Source organism: Parus major, chromosome Z (genome assembly GCF_001522545.3).
Source record: "Parus major isolate Abel chromosome Z, Parus_major1.1, whole genome shotgun sequence".
NCBI lineage: Eukaryota > Metazoa > Chordata > Aves > Passeriformes > Paridae > Parus > Parus major.
In genome coordinates this window covers 27632803-27651075 of record NC_031799.1, presented here as the reverse complement: position 1 = coordinate 27651075, position 18273 = coordinate 27632803, and the positions used below count along the sequence as shown (strand labels likewise).

General features: G+C 37.2%; 1 protein-coding gene across 6 annotated transcripts in view; it reads right to left on the bottom strand.

The window, feature by feature from the left end:
- KDM4C (lysine demethylase 4C) overlaps nucleotides 1-18273 on the bottom strand; it is a 251065-nt gene that overhangs the window by 62589 nt on the left and 170203 nt on the right. For 5 of the 6 annotated variants that reach the window (XR_001525299.2, XM_015652310.3, XM_015652312.3 and 2 more), the window contains one exon: nucleotides 17596-17704. Coding sequence is in view for 4 of the 6 variants with exons in the window: in XM_015652310.3 (XP_015507796.1) it covers nucleotides 17596-17704 (109 nt within the window). In the remaining 2 variants the exon portion in view is untranslated. Of the gene's footprint in view, nucleotides 1-17595; nucleotides 17705-18273 lie in introns of those variants that run through there. The other variant, XM_019005284.2, reaches the window with a different exon arrangement.

Here is an 18273-nt window from a genome sequence, read left to right as displayed (position 1 = left end):
AGAATTAAATCTGGACAAGGATGTCAAGGACAACAAAAGTAGATACTTCAAACACATCAATTACAAAAGGAAAACAAAGGATAAAGTGGCCCCATTGCAAAATGCTGGGCCTGTTGTTAAATGAACCATCTGGAGCAATCCTCTGCAATGTGCTCTAAGGTGACCCTCCTTGAGCAGGAAGGCTGGACTAGATGACCCACTGGGTCCCTTCCAACCTGACCCATTCTGTGTTTCTGTGTTTCTCTAACTCCAAAACACATATAACTTTTCATACCCTTGTGAGATACCCCTGCCTAGGGAGACAAAGATTTAGTTTCAGATAACCACTATTAAAGTAAGAGGCGTGGCTTTAAAGCCTGGCAAGAGGGGAATTCCATCCTCTGCCTCAGGGAATGGGTCCTGTGAGCCTAAGAAGAAGCTCCACCCCAGACCCTCGTGGGGTGGCAGCCCAGGGAGTTCTGATTGGGTTTGAGCCCCTGGGATTTCTCCCTTGTTCTGTCCCTTAAACTCCACCCTGGTTCTGTCCCTCAAAACCCATCACCCTGCCTCTGTTCGGTGCTCTCTGTCTCTGGTCCTGTGCTGAATAAATAGCTTCCTGAGCAGAAGCCCATCTCGTTGGTGTTCCATGCTGGTTCCTGGTAACTATAGCTTCTCTGGACATGATCCTGTGGCCCCGGAACACAACACACCCTCACATATCCTAATGTCTAAAATCAAATGCTACCAAAACATGAAATGACAGCTGTAGCTTTACCTTCTCCTCTCTTTCAGAAAAACTTAAGTGTAGCATAAGTAGAGATGGATGACGGGAGATTCCACCTTTGTATTCTGGGATGATCAACAGGCTACATACCTATCTCTTCCCCCACAGGAATGCTGATGGGGTAAGACTCCAATAATCAGCTCTACCGAGTGCTTCTTCAGGATATTCAGGAAGTAAGCTTGTCTTTGCCATCATGCTTTCAACAATACATGGTCATCTCAAAATTTAATGTATTTATTGCTGGCTCTTTTATTCATATTGTAGGTATTCAGGTGTCCTTCTGCAGACAGTGTATATATCATTGTCAATCCAATAAGAACCTGCATTTCTGCTGCTCAGTAAACAATACTATTTTGCACCTGGCCATGAGTTACTGAATGTGATGACACTTCTAAGTCCTGCCACAAGAATTCATCGGTTGCAATCAGGCATACAGAGTATGACTGTATGCCAACCAGAACCCAACCAGACTTACACTGTCACTTGGCTCTCCATTTCTGTTGCTTTGTCCTCTTGGGAACTTACTCTTGGTAGTCACATCAGTTTTGTTTAGTGTGGAAGACACAGCTTTTGCCAGGTGGATTGACACCTCCCAGCAGGATGATGATCACCAGCTCACTGTTTGAACTGATAGGGTGTCAACACCATTACTGAGCATCCCTCTGCATTAACTGCTGCACCATTCCCTGGTAACTCATACTCCCCAGGCTGTTTTGTAGACGTATGGAGGTGGCCACAATTCCTCTGGCAATTCCCAGACCTTTTAAGCATCTCTTCTGAGAGCTGCCAGATCTGTGTGGGTCTCTCTATTCTCTGGCACTCCCCTGCCTCAGAAAACCCTGCTGTGTACCACGATCTGCTGCTGCACTGAAGACCGAGTCAGCTTGGAGAAGCCTTGGCAATTGGATCATCTAACACTGTACTAAGTCTTTTTAACAAAAATTTAACCACAGACTATCACTTCGATTATCTAGTCTTTCCCTTTCAAGTTTACTGCTTAAGATTTGCCATTTAGCAGATACATGACCCCATTTGAAAAGTTTGAAGCTTTCTGTTTAGAAAAGAAGCAATTTCATTGCAAATTAAGTGTAGAAGTCAGGTAATTTGCCAAAAGCTTTAAGTGGTGCATTCCCAATGTTCCCTAAGTTACAAGCTCTAACCTGATGAGGAGAATTATATATTCGCCTTCCTAATTATTTTAGAATAAAGACCTACCAAGGAATTGCAGTATACAGAATTCTGTGCTTTATAACCTTATCACAAAATAAATCAATCCTACTGTTTACACCTATAATACAGGACCAGCAACTACAATAGAAGTGGAAAAGACTGTATACTGCTATTCTGATTTTAAAAATATTAACTTATTTTTATGTTCATACTGGTGTTTAGTCTAGAAAAGACTTTGGTTTACATAGTTTATTCTTCAAACCCTCATTCTTAAAATTTCACTGTATTAAACTGTTTTAATCACCACTGTGAATTCTTCATAGTTAAATATGTGGATCTATAAAACTGTTGCTCTATTTAGCAACATCACCTCTTTCTGTTTTTGGAGAATCTCAGGATTACGCATTGAAGCAATCTGACCTTCCAATCAAATCCAAAGGACAGCAGGAAAATTTTAAATTTATAAGAGAACCTATACCTACAAAATCTAAATAATATCAGGAAGTTCCTATGAAAGAGAAAACAGTGACATAAAAACAAACAAAAAAAATTCTCAGATGTGACACCTACAGACAATTGTCATTTTGATAATTTCTAAATGAAAGACATTAACCTTCTAATCACAAAAAGTAAAAGAAACCAAAATTAGGCTAAATGTTTCAATTTTTAAAAGCCTGAAAAATAAGTGGAATTTTAATTTAAACTAAATATTTCTCTTTCATTTAAAAATAATCCCATATTTTCATTATGTCTTTTCATAACATAAAAGCTTCTATACAGCTCTAAAGAAAATCCCAGACTATTAGGAAATGTTTCCATTGTCAGTAAAAACATCAGGGTGAGATGTTGGTAAGCTCTCAAACATGTCTAAAAGTACATTATGGTCATGCCTTACTCTTTAAAGTCATTCCTACAGAATAACTGCACAAAAGTTTAAGCTTTTTCCACCCCAAGTATGTCCTTGGGTGGTATATGAGCTTAACTTGACCAAGGGTCAGTTAAGCTCATATCCATAAGTCTGTGCATAGTGGAAATTCTCACAATAAACCTGTTAGCACAGAAGATATTTTTTTATGGGACCAGCTTAATCACTTAAGAATTTGGGTCACATACTATCTTAACCACTTTCTACTCTCAAGGAACAGCATGTACTATCAGAAGTTGCTGTCCAGATTGAGTTGATAAAAACAAGGCAGGAAGGGGAAGGGGAGGGGGAAAGATTACTACAACATACTCAGAATTTTCATCCCATGGAGGAAAGATAAAGTACTCTGTGAATATCCTTTACATCATTTCAGAACTACTTGAAAGGCTCTGGGATTGATGGAGAGCTACAACAAAGATCCACATGCAAACAAAAGGTAATAGAAGAACTTAGTCTAGTATTAATATAAAATCATCTTACTGATATGAAAGGGTCTTTGCAATACCTTTGAGCCACCTGGAACATAATGGCTACCATATTTATACAAAATTCATCACCAGCCCAAGAAACTTTCAAAGCAATGGCTGTGTAATATACCATAGAGGGTTAGCATTGTGCAGTAGCACTGTGACAAAATGCAGAGCTAAAGAAGGGGGTGGTTTCTTTAAAGTTTTTTCAGTTGATAGTCATCAATACATAGGAAACTATATGATGCACAATAAAATCTCTAGGATCCAAAAACTGTATTTTATATACCTAGATTAAGTTAAATGGGTGACGACATGCACTAAGTAAAGTGAGAGATGAAAAACAAAGAAGGATTTTACAGTGTGATCAGTCCACAGTGCTCCCTAAATTTGAATTTTGAACAGCTAGACAAATACAGCAAGCCAAGATCACCTGTGAGATCTCCATTTTACCAACTCTACTGCTATTCTCATAGTGACAGTGGAAAATCCAATTTACTGCACATACAAAGATGATATTTATTAACATGTATTTAGTTCTATTAACAAAACTAAGTAATACTTGTAAATGTTGATAATTTAAGAATAAAAGCATTTCTAGTACAGCTACTTTATGCTCAGATTTTGCTGCATTGAAGTAAACAAAAATTTAGAAACTAAACTATTCAAAAACTTCAGATCTGGCCACCCCAAATGAACTACATGGACTTTACTCATTCCTCTCAATATATTTATGTTATGCATCTTCTTCCTTTAGTTTAGATGCAATGTTCATTTGCACTCTGAAGTTTTTCCTTTTCTCTCAAACAATATCACCAAGGTCAAAAATATTTAGCCATTGCCTGCCTTCCTTACAAAGTGCTCTATAGTTCAAGGTTCTATATTGAGTGGTAGGCCAATCTCTGCCTTCTGATCTCAAACAAGAAGAAAATCAGTTTGCAATATTAACTCTCCTTCCATAAAGATCAGATACACAGAAAGTCTACCAAGTCTCATCCATAACTCCATCCCACTGACCGCTCACTAACCATTTCATCACACTCAGGTTTACAAGGATTTTGATCTTAATTTTCTTTTTTTTAAAGTAATCTGATAGCAAGGGATAAACATCTAGTATATCTTCCTTATGTTGCTTACCTGCTCTTGTAATCTCTATCCTTTTATTTTGTTCCACTTACTTTGAAAATCATGACAAAAAAGGGCTGAGTCACATATACCTGGAAATACTGGAAAAAATTTTTGTAATTTACAAAAAGCTGTCTGGGACAGAAAAAGCTCTGAATTACACAAATATTTGGTCAGCAAGTACTCCTCTGACACCTGCTTGTATGCTAGTCACACTAACTCAGCTGTATAAACAAGGAGATCATGCAAACAGACTGAAAGACAGCACCCAAAACACTAAACTGTAGTTTCCAGTACTGAGAAAGATATCACAACAGTAAAGACATCGAGAAGCTGGAGCAAGTCCAGAATAAAGCCGGTGAAGTATCTAGAGAGTAAGTCCTGTTAGGAATGGCTGAGGGAGCTGAGATTATTTTTGCCTGGAGAAAAGGAGGCTCAGGGGAGATCTTATCACGCCCTACAACTCCCCAAAAAAAGGTTACAGTCAAGTGATGGTCAGCCTTTTCTCCCACATAACTAGCAACAGCACAAGATGACAGCCTCAAGCTGCTCCAAAAGAGGTTCAGGTTGAACAGGATAAATTCTTTCATGGTAACAGTTCTTAAACATTGGAACATACAACCCAGGGAAGTGGTGGAGTTAAAATCCCTGGAGTTGTGTAAGGAAAGCTTGGAAGTGGCACTCAGTGCAGTGGTCTGGTTGACAAGGTGGTGTTTGGTCAAGGGTTGGACTTGATTATCTGAGAGATCTTTTTTAACCTAAACAATTCTGCAATTCTGGAAGGAAAGGCAGACACATTTAGCAAATGTTCATCTTCTACATTATCCACTAACCTAACAAATCACATCCAGGAGAGAGCTGCAAAATCTCAATTTCTATTTAAAAGCTATCCAATTTCTACTTGCTGTAATGAGATAATTTTTACCATGACTAGTTAAAGAACTAGATGGGATTATTGCAAACAGAAAATTCATAAGGAAAAAGAGACATGACAGCTATCTTAATGGCAGCTTTCATACCACAGTATGTTTATGATAGATGGGGTGTCTTGAAACTATGATGAACTGGAAAGTGCCCAGGCATTATAGGTGGTTCTGAATATGCTAAATCTACACTGCAAACTGTATTACAGCAGCAAAATTACCCAGCTAGCAGGTATCAGTTATAAAAGGCAAACACCTCTAACAAGCACAGAAATATTCTTCCATGATAGTCAAAAAGCAAAAGGCTTACAACCAAAAAGACATCTGTGATACAAGTCAAGCCTTCTTAGTCAGAGATATGGAATTTCTCCAAAATCATGTAAGCGCTGCCCTACTGCAAGACTGTAATTCCTCTGTCATCAAGGAATTTGTTTTTAATGCTGTAGAAGAAAAAAAACAAGCCATACACTGGGTGGCTAGCTGAATATTATACAGTTTCACGTAACATGGATTTTTCTGCTGTATGTTCCTCTCTCTTCTCTCTTCTTCAGGATAAGAAGGCCTTTAAAATAAAACTTGTATTTGCAATGGCTTATTTATTTAAAATCATGCTGATGTAAACTTGCTCAAGAACAATTCATTCCAACAATCCTACTATTCCTCTGATGTAGAAAAATCTGAGGATTATTTAATTTTTCAAATTCATGATATTTTCTATAGCCTCCACTTGTGTTCATGTGCCCTTGTATCTGCCTAGTTTCATAAAGTTCAATTTCCTGAACTATGAAGTTAACATGTTCATTACTCATTTTATGAACTCCATGACAATCTTTGTATGATTTTGTTATGAAACCTTCTGACACAGCCCTTTCCTTCTCTGCTCAAAAAAGCAGACAGTAACACTGACTCTCCACCAAGAGAATTTTCTGTCATAGTGTCACTCTGTAAAATATAGGCTACTGGACAAATTGGAAGATGATGTAGGCTGCAGTGCCATCCTTATGATGTTTACATTGCTTTAAGATTTATATTTGTCAGACTTGGACAGTGTAGTCTCACAGCTTGCCAAGTGCCCTGCTGTGATAAGGTGCAAGGAATAAGTAAGCTGCTTAAGTTCAGAGCTGACAAGACAGATGCAATGCCTGCTGGTAATGAAAAAAACACACAGCCATTCCTGAAGACCACACGGCTAAACATGCTGGATGTGCCTAGCAAATGATCTCACATCACTACACGTACAGGGAAAACATTCCACTTCTCCAGAAACAAAACAGTGTTGTCTGTAATTTGGGCATTTAGGAGACACACGGTGACGGCTGTCTAACAGACCATACTTTCTCCTAGTAACAGAGGGATCCCAAACAAAACAGCAGCATGAAATAAATTAAATGTTTAAAAAGCTGCAAAGTAAAAAAACACTAGGACAAATCACTAGTCTCTAAAAGACTTTACAATTTTCCCACCAATAAAAATTTATCTAAAACTTCTACCTTCACCTTTTTCTTGGAAACTGCATATACAGAAAGCTCAGAGAGAGCTACTTCAGCTAACAGGAAAAAAAAGTAACCCCAGGCAGCAGCCCAGACATCATTTTTTCTCTTTAAAATGAACATTAACTTGACTTATTTCAAATCCACAGAATTTGCTGTGCAAATCAACTTACTACTTTCTTCAGCAGCTCCTTACATTATATTATGTAGTATATATTATATATGTTTGTTTATATATATATATATATATATATATATAATGTAATGTATATATAATAAATATTATTTCAAACAGCAGTCAGCTTCCTAAAGGAAAACCAGTATCTGTTCATGAAGACAAGTTTTCAAGCTTATAATCTGAACGGAACCTTTTTCCCTTCAGCGAACAGGTCTCACAGTAATGTTCCAAGGATCACCAACAAATGCCTTGTGGCAGAGAGCTTTAAGTGAGGGGAAACAACAGGAAAAAATTAGTTAAATCTACTAAAAATCCAAATATAACAGCTGAAAGCTAAAATTCTCACTGAACTGAGTTTTAACTATTTCAAATTATGTCCAAATAATTAACTTACCAATTACTCATCATCCTATCCTTAAAATATGTCAAATCTACGAAACAGCATGCAGCATAAGTAACAAGCAGAAGGAGCTAGAAATGACTGTGCAAATGGAAAGCTATTATCTAATCACAAATCCTGAAACTTGGTGTTTCAGTCATGAAATTGAATCACACAACTGGAGCTCTCCAGTTGACCATTACTAACTTTTCAGAATGGACAGGAAAGGAAGGAGGGGCAGGCAACTTGTCCTTTCTGTGGACTTGATTGCACAAACCCATCATCAAAAATAGCAATGACCAGGTCAAGAGCTTGAAAATCAGAGGCCAATCCAATAAAGGAAATCTCATAGTTTGTGTTTATTACCCACCACTCAATCGAGGGAACCCTGTTAACAAAACCTTCTTACTTCACCTGCAGGAAGCATCACTCTGGCAGGTTCTGATCCAGCTGAAGGGACTTGTCAGGACAGTCCCCGACATCTGCTGGAAAAGCAGCTCAGCAAGATATAAGCAGTCCTGGAGACTCCTGGAGAGCATCACGGATAATTTCTTACCCCAGGTGACAGAGAAGTGCATCTACTGCTTACTGACACAGATTAACTACCTGGAGAGGCCAGGATCAGTGGCAGCCTGGGCTCAAGTGAAGTGGAATTCATGACCTCAAGGGTTATGGGCCAAAGAAAGGTTAAAGTCAGTACTCTGAATCTGGGGACCTGAACTTCTAGTTATGTAAGGAATTAGTGGATAGGACCCCCAGAAAACTGCACTCAGGAGCAGAACAGAACTCTCAGATCTTTAAGGACATTTTTCCTAGAGCCCAAGATCTCTCAGTTTCCACCAGTGAGCATTCAGGCATGGAAAGCAGGAGACCAGCATGGCTCAGTAAAGACCTCCTGGACAAAGTGAAATACAAGAAGGAAAAGCACTGGACATGGAATCATGGACAGGTATCCAAGAAGAGAGAAGTGCTGTCTGGTTGTGGAGGGATGATTAAGAAATTAAGAAAGCTAAGGTATAATTGGAGCTGAATTTGGCAAGGGATACAAAGAATAGTAAAAATAGCTTCTATAGGCAGGTTGGTCAGAAATGGAAGAGTAAAGAAAACATGAGGTACTCAATAGTTTTGTTTGCCTCAGTATTCATTAGTAATCATTCTTCCCACATCGCTCAAGTCCCTGAACCTCACGACAGGAACTGGGGAATGAAGTCATTCCCAGTGTAAGAGCAGATCAGGTTCAAGACCACAGGGGTACCTGAACATACACAAGTCCATAGGACCCAGTGAGATGTGTCCCAGCGTCCTAACAGAATTGGCTGATGTAGTTGCCAAGCAACTGTAGTTGTTCCATCATATCTGCGAAGTCATGCCAATCAGGGAAAGTGTCCACTGACTGGAGGAAAGGGAATATTGCACCCTTTTTAAAATGTATAATTATAACAGAATTTTTTTTCCATCATCTTGCATCACCTTTTTATCCAGGGTAAGGTGATTTTAACTGAAACATCACTGCAATTATTACCAGTTGCATTTATGACACCATAAAGTTGCATTATTCATCTTGTATAAATTTACTTTTTTATCGTATGTAAGTCTAAAGCAGTTTTGAATAAATTTTGCTGTGCTACTGACTATATACACATTTAAAAAAAACCAACAGTTCCTCACACATCAGTGGGTGATCACTTCATTATGGTTTTGCTCCTTGGAAGTCCCTAAGACTGTTTCATGTCCTCCAGAATCTCTGAACAGTTTGGGTTGGAAGGGATCTTTAAAGATCACCTAGTTTCAGCCCCACTGCCACTTAGCCAGATTGCTCAAAGCTCCATACAACCTGACCTTGAACACTTCCAATGATGAGGCACCCACAAGTTCTGTGGGCAGCCTGCTCCAGGATTATACCACTTTCAGCGTAAGAAAAAAGGTCTTACTTGTATCGCAAGTAAATCTACCTCCTTTCAGAATAAAAGACTTGCTGGTAGTCCTGTCACTGCAGTTCCTGGTAAAAAAAAAATCTTTCCCTGTCTTTCCCTGTAGTTCCTTTTAAGTATGAAAAGGCCTCAGTATGTTTTCACTAGAGCCTTGTCTTCTCTAGGCTAAAAAGCTTCAGCCTTCTCAGCCTGTCTTCATGGCCGAAGTGCTCCAGCCTTTTGATCATTTTTGTCTTGGACCTATTTTAACAGGTCCATAATTTTTTCTTGTGCTGGGAAATCCCAGAGCTGGACATACTACTCCAGCTGGGAGTACTCTTGCAAAAGCAGAGTAGAGGGACAAAGTCCCCTCTCTTGATCTGCTGTCCATGCTGCCTTTCATGCAGCTTAGGATGCACTTCACTTGTCGGCTTTTTGGGTTGCAAGTGCACATTGATAGCTTGTGTCCAGCTTTATCCCATTTTCTCCCAAGTCATTCCCTGCAGGCTGCTTCAATCTATTCATCCATCAGCCTGTATAGATATTTGGGATTGTCCCTAGCCTGAAGAGAGATGTGGTACAAAATTATGGAAGAATTTTTCAGTTTTAATTTACCTTCAAAAATATGGTATGTATTTAAACACTATACAAACAAAAACCATGCACATAACTTGTGCATGTAACAATCAGAGATTAAATTTTCCTAGATTATAGTGTCTGCGATTTTTTTTCTTACAGATACAAACCTGGTGCCAGTTTTCTTTCTCCAGATTTGTAAATTCTGTATACACTGGACACATTTAATCCTTGTCAGCTACTACACTTATAACAGCAGACATATTTATGTCTCTTTCTGTTCATGTCTTCAGACATTATTTATAATAATGCATTTCTAACATTTGCCATATCTTTCATAAGACTTGATAGTACCATACCACTGGACGATACAAATTTGACAGTTTGCAATAGGATCTGCACATTATTCTGACAGTAAGTACTATACACCCAGCAAACTATATTCTTTTAATATCCTTATTAAAAATCTTATGAACACTGTGACTAAATCATATATAGTAAATTCTATTTCATACATGATGGCAATGAGTCACAACATTTTTAATAAATTATATATTGCAGTAAGCAACTACTGCAGTATTTTTAGTTTAACACTTTTTAAAATCAAGTATATTACTAAAATCTGTTTCATTAACAGTTATAAAACAATTTAGAAATTTCTTAAAATCTGGGTCAAGATTTCTGTCTATTTTTGGTCCCGTAGCCTGTCAATGTGTGCAATGATCTAGCTAATACGTGATTGTATCTATGGCATAACAATTCTACTCAATGGCCCTTCCAGCAATATTTTTGGAAACACTGAAAAGTAATCAATACTTCTTTGTATCACCAGAAATGCATAGCAACACTGGTATACATCACTGCAAGTGGTTCTCTACTTTTTCACAAACACAGCTGCAATAGTTCTACTAGCTCACTGTAGTTTAACAAATGAATTTCATTACAAATTAGAACAGAGAAGATGAGCAGTGTCCTCAAATGTCTTTAATCCTTTTTAATCATTAAAACAGAATGATATGCAGGAGAATATGTGCCCATTCTTTTAAAAGCTCATACAAATGTTTGCTTTGATTCCATTCTTCAGTGCCATACCACTGAGAAACCTCTATATTTTCAGAATTGATGTACCTTTCAATACTATAATCTTCGGCTTTCAAGCTCACTATTATTTGCCTTCAGGTGCAAATTTTAAAGTGTACAGCCTTCTAAAAAACCTTTATGGCTTCAGCCAGATTCTGAAAGGCTTGTAGATCAGTCATCATCACACTGTAGATTTCTTTTCAAAATAATGTTCTTCAGTCAGAGTACACTTGTGGTTATACTCGGTTCACTTGTCAAATACAAATCTGAGGTCATCAAAAGCTTCAGGGCAACTTCAGCTATTCCAAAACTCATTTTCTACCTCTATTTTGTTGGAGAAATAGTATTTCAAGTTTAAAAATAATAGGAAACTCTAAAGATAGAGAAACAAAGGCACCACTGTTTCAGTACAGCATTGCAGCAACTGCCTATAAGAATAAAGTCAATCCAATACCCAAGTATTTTAAAACATAAAAAAACCCAAAAGGAGATAAGATATTTGAAGTTGTTATATATTCCACTGAAATCATGATTTTAGAGCTGTCATTTCAAAATACAGAGGTCTAGGAACAGATGCTAATGATTCTATTTAAGTATTTCTCTTGTAATTGATGAAACACTTAAACACTCTCATTTACAAGGTTTACATTCATTGTAAGTCACATGCCTGGCAAGGCTGAATGACACTAGGCTCAATATTCATGTTGGCTTGGATTCCTTGGCCATATAGTAGCATGGGCTTTTATTTAATTCTAGTCTTAAGTCCCATGCTTTATTAAAATAGAAAGACATGAGACACTTTCTTTCAAAGGCTGATTTGATATTTGAGAGGTCAGTCTGAATTTCTCATCTCCAGAGACTTTTTTATGCAGCTATAATTCATATTTATAATTAGAGCTGAGTAATTAACACTCTTTTGAAAACAGAGACTATCTAGGCACTTGGGGAAAAGCTTTTCCCTTCCCTAAGTAAAACTAAGTTTTATCATTGACTTTGACACACAAAGTAATCCAGTTTGTTTCCTATGACCCAAAGCCCCATATGTACATAAATAGTCAATGAAAAACGGAATTTTAAAAGCATAAGCATACACCAAGCTTCTCTTGGAAACTTAAAGGCAAATGGAACAAGGCAAAAATAAATTAAATAAAACTAAACTCAGCTGGAAGCCTAAGCTTTGCCTGCTTTGGGTAAATTATTCAATGCTGTTAAACAGCATTGGGATAGAAGCTGACACCACAGTCATTGACAGCATGAGTTCTACAAATTACATATTTCCTCCAACCTGCCGTTAGCTGCAACTCTGCATTTACATTTACATAAATTTCAAGTGATGCCCCTGCATCCCATCACTTCCCAGCAACTTTGCCTCTCTTTTATCTGCTCCTAACATTTTCACTGTGATTAAAAGCATTTAAGTTAGCATTTGTGTACTTCCTGTTTTCACACTAGATCATGTCTGCTGTTAAGCTTGGAGACCACTGGAAAAGACACCAGCTGAACTATGTGCCCACAAACAGCATACTGTAGTTTATGAAAAATATTGGTTTATAATGTGTGATATGACAAGGTATATCCCGTCAACCATTTCATTTTAGAACTGGTACTTAATATCCATAATCAAGTTATTTCTTTCCTAGCTTGGTAATTACAAATTTTTACTCCATGTGGGTATTTGAACTCAAACTGTCTGATGGATTTGAACGTCGTAACATGAAGAAACCAAGCCTGACTGTCTGACAAAAGGAGAGCAGAACGATCTCATTTCTCCATTTACACATATTTGGAAAAAAGAGAAAATGTATAAATACAGACATAATGTGGAAAAACTACAGGTATAGTATCTTTGTGGCATGCTTTCAACACTGAGGTTGCCTAGAAGGTCTTTTGCTTTCACATGAAAAGTCAGCTGAAGTCCAATTAATATTATGGGTTTATGCCCTTAAAATAGAAGTGATTTCACCAAAGTGTATCACATTCTTTTCTTCCCCTAAAAAAACAAGCAGCCAAATTTTCTATTTGTCTACTTGCATTCAGGAAAAAAAATTCAAAATATTTAATTTTTAAAGAAAATTTCACTGTCGTGTAAGTTTTCAGCAGTAATGGTACATGATACGTAACTTACTGAAAAAGCTAGAGAAAACTGAAAACAGAGTGGCATGCTTTAACAACCAGTAATTCGCAAACATGAAACAGTTAAATAAAATAATTTTAAAGCTATAAACTACTATTTGTATGACACAAATATGAGTTTTACTCTGGAAGAAATTAGTATTTGTATGACACAAATATGAGTTTTACTCTGGAAGAAATTAGTGTATCTTGAATATTTACTAGTGGCAAGGCTGACAGGAAACACACTGATTTCAACCCAAAATTTCTAGTGAATTGAAACTATTTAACAGCAATCATTACATCTACTAGCTAAGCAATAAAGAAAAGCCTACCAATATGTTCATGTTTGCACAGATGCTTTTTAATTTGTAAAAAATTAAACATTTGCTTTTTACTTCCTTTGCTATTTCTTTGTAGATTCGACATTAAAGAAAATGTCAGGTCCTCCTCTACAGATCTCTGAAAATAGTAGCTATTCTGTTTATCTAGGCTTCTTACTATTTCAGGGGGGAGGAAGAAGGAGGACAGGGATAGAAAATGTTTCAAACAACTAAAACCATTTGCTTCTATAGTGTAATATATCATTTTGGTATGGCTGCATGCTAGAACTTAATCTGTTCCTTTACAATTTTTTTTCCACTGTGTTTTGTTCATTTTAAAAAAATCAACAAAACACATCCTAAATTTTGTAAAGGAGAGGTGGCAGGGTAGGGAAGCCCACATTTAGTTATTATACCTCATGCTTTATCACAAAATGGATTATAAAAATAGGCTCCAATTTCTGGTTTTTTTTTAAACTACTGCTTATGAAGGCTCAATATCAAGAAATTATTTATAAAGCTAGCCCTTGCTCTGGTAACTCTCTAGCTTGAATGATGGAGAGAGATGAACAAAAGTGTCCTTAATCTATCAAATCGGACAGCTACGAAGCTGGTATTGACTGCTGAAGAGCAGCACTGACAGTCCCTAAAATTTCAAAAGGCAAAACTGACCTGCATCAATTACTTACATATTCCCAGGTGTGAAAAATTCATTATGCTTTTACAGAAATTAACAGCAAGGCAGATGGTATAAGTGTCTACTGTCAGGTATAGAGCAAGTGGTAATGGAAAGAAATGAAAGATAAGGATGAAGTGGGCTTGAGAGGAGGAAAGAAGAGGCAGGAATTCCTTGAGAAAGAATACATTTGCATATAATCCCTGGGATTCCCCTGAGGAAAAATATTCAGTTCCAGTGGGTATGAGAGCTTTTTATTCTGTAGCATCACAGTCAGGAACTGAAGATTACTTAGATATCATGTTTGAATTGAGAATAAAGTGGCATATATACACAAGGCTAGAACATACACAAAAGGCTACTGGCAGTCAATCTCTATAGAGAAGTAGGAACCCCAATTTTCAGTTTCAGGAAATGACAAATATGTTACAAGAAGTATCTGATATAGTGTTTTAAAGAAAATAAAAGTATCCATACAATTCTACTATGTATTTGTACATGTACATATACATATACGTGTATATGTACACATATTAATTTTTATTTTTAAAATACAGAGTAACATAATATAATTCTGGAAACTCAGTTTAGATAGGGTATTCCCTATGAATAATATAAGTAAACATATACTGAATAATCTAAGTAAAATCATCAGATGCAGTAATTTACTTGCAACAAAAGTAAAAAAATTAAAAACAGACACTCTGCTGGTGTTTTTAGGGCAGATTTCTTCTGCTCCTTTACCCAAGAAGCAACATTTTATTGGTCTATTGGCATTACATCATTACAGAGCCTTTTGAAATGGTCAAACTGCCTACTTCCCTTAAATTAATATAAATGTAGCTATTTCATTATAAATTTAATGTCAGAAATTAAATCTTGGAATAATAAGGTTTAATGAGTCAACCAGAATTCTGGTGCTTCCTTCCCTCACAGAAAGGCTGTCTTCTACCTGCCACAGTATTGCATTTGTGACTCTTCTAAAGTATCCTGCCTCTCATTTCTACTGTATTCAGCTAAGTTCCTTCTTCACAACACTCATTCCACACAAACTCTTCTTTAAGAAACAGATTTAAGGAAGGCAAGTACTGTATTTCTAAACATTGATATATTTCCAAGACACCATAGGCTTATATACAGGTTTATACAATATAAGCAGTTCAATGTAATTTTAAATTGAGGTAGACATCAAGAACTGAAAAAGCAGTAAGGACTAAAAGCAATATTCCATCCACTGAAGGAAAAAACAGAAGAAAATCTACAAATTCCTCAGCTGTTCATATTCAGCAGAAACAACCTAGGTTTGTAAATCACATAATTTTGAGAACATTGGTCCACACCTTCATAATCAATAATTTAAAATTAATTCAAACATTTTTCCAAAAGGTTCCTGTTTGTCTTACAGTGTTTAAGTCATGGACAGGCCATAGAATACATTCCAACATCTGATGAACGAATGAATGAATGAATGAATGAATGAATGAATGAATGAATGAATGAATGAATGAATGAATGAATGAATGAATTTAAATCCAGTTGGTGGCCAGTCACGAGTGGTGTTCCCCAAGAATCAGGGCCATCTTTCTTTAATACCTTTATGACCTGGCCAAGGTAATCAAGCACAGCCTCAGCCAGTTTGCAGATGACACCAAGCTGTGTGGGAGTGTTGATCTGCTGGAGGGCAGGCAGGCTCTGCAGAGGGATCTGGACAGGCTGGATCATGGGCCAAGGCCGTGCTGTGAGGTTCAACAAGGCCCAGAGCTGGGTCCTGCCCTCGGGTCACAACAGCCCCAGGCAGTGCCACAGGCTGGGGCAGAGTGGCTGGAAAGCTGCCCAGAGGAAAAGGCCCTGGGGGTGCTGGTGACAGCAGCTGAACAGGAGCCAGCAGTGCCCAGGTGGCCAAGGAGGACAATGGCATCCTGGCCTGGATCAGCAATAGTGTGGCCTGAAGGACCGGGCCAGGGATTTTCTCCCTGTCCTCAGCACTGGTGAAGCCACACCTTGAAGCCTGCGATCCAAGAAGTTTATTGAGGTGCTCAAGCATATCTAGAGAAGTGCAGCAAATCTGGGAAAGGGCCTGGCATACAAATCCTGTGAGTACTCACTGAGGGGGCTGGGGTTGTTTAGCCTGGAGAAAAGTAGGCTCAGAAGGAACCTTACCACTCTCTGCAACTGCCTGAAATGAGGGTGTGGTACCTTCTTCTGCCAAGTAAAAAGCAGTAGGACAAGACATAATGGCCTCAAACTGTCCCAGATAGCAGAGGTTAGGTTCAATAGCAGAAGAAATTTCTTCATTGAAAGGGTGGTTAAACTTTGGAACAGCCTCCCTAGGGAAGCTGGATGATGTCACCGTCATTGGAAGGGTTCAGAAAATGAGCAGATATGGCAGACTGAGATAAGGTGTCCCCAGTGAGCTTTGTGTTAGTAAGTCAAAGGTTGGACTTGATGATCTTGGAGGTCATTTTCAACCATGTTTCCATGATTTCTGTGTTTTCAGCCCTTGAATTAACAATTTTCAAGTTGCCTTATGTTTTTATGTTATACATATACAATCTTTACATATGTCATTTAAATTATTTTCTAAAGGATATGTGAAAACCAAATATTTTAAAATTCTGAACAAAAATTCAAAACAGAATTTTGAAGGACAGGCTATAAATTTTATACCACTCCAAGCCACATTGCCACACTTAAATACACAGCTACAAAAGACAAAAAATAATGAATGGAATAAAATGAAATTAAAGTATAAATAGAGTGAAAATATTAATAGTTCAAAATAAGTGAATTCAAAGTAAGGCAGACCACACTGGAAACCATGTGGGGTGATCCAGAAAACTTACACTTTCTCTAAGACTTTGAGTGTGCCACTAATCACTTTCTTTCTATCTGACAACAGTACAGTCATGTACACACTGACAGATTAAGTAATTATTGCATAACATAGCAAAAAAACACATTTTGCACTTCTGCATATCCTCTTCTTGAGTACCTCAGTATTCCTGAATGACACTGTTTAATGTGTGATTTATTGTATTATACTTTTCAATACCCTGATGGTAGAGACCGTGTAACAAACAGATCACGCATCCTTTCTCCTTCATAAACAGTCAAGGCAAAAATCGCTAATAAAAATACCTCAAAAATATGTACTGTGTAGCGTTCCCTGTCTTTTTGAGTTTCTTCACCAATACAGCTCCAAAAATTAAACTTTCACAGTTGATACTGCTCAGGTTTATTATTTTTCTCTTGAGGAAGAACAGGTTTGAATTACATTTAATAGAATACAGAAGACTGTTACCACTGTTAATGAACTGCTATTATGTTTCAAAAGGCCCATCTTGGTAAAACCCTGGATATCTTATTTCTTACCTTAAACATAACTTACAGCTCTTTACATGGCAATAACCATCACAATTCAGATTTTTAAAACATTTCAAATATTGGAACACCTTAATAGCAATGCAAATATGGAGCATATATTAATATACTACTCACCAATTTTAATCTTTGCAAAGGTATTCTGCTAGTGTCTATCGGAGTACGCTCTGTGACATTACCAAATCTGACTTCTGGGATGGCAATTGCACATATTACATGTGCCCACCTGTGAAAAGCGGCAAGTCAAAAATACCACCAAAAAAATTCATAGAAATACAAATGCTTAAGCTGTTCCTTTCTGTGTATTTGGCTTTTCCTTTTGGTTTGGTTTTCTTAAAGGTACCCATCCTTATTAGGCTTTCTTAAGCTTCATTAACATATTTTAACAAATCTTGCAACACTACCACTTCCTGTCAACTGAATTTCAGACTGAAATTTTAGTGCAACTATTTTTACACATATTTTATTTTTTATTTAAGTAAGAAGTTTTTGCAGGTGCACAATTCAGAGACATACATAAACACCACACTATTTGCTTCATGTGTAATTTATTGTTTCAGCATTCATTACTCATTATTAGCATTACTCAGACCTGAGAAACCATTCTTACACAACAAATGTGATCACAATCAATGTATCTATCAAAATGCAAAATGAAATGTGAACACTATCAAGGCCTTCTGTCTATAGACACAATGGCATCCAAGCAGCAAAGTGATCTAGACACCAGTACAATGCCCAGCATAAGCTGAATTTCCTTTAGTAGCAAATGCACCTGCTAGTACCTAGGACCAG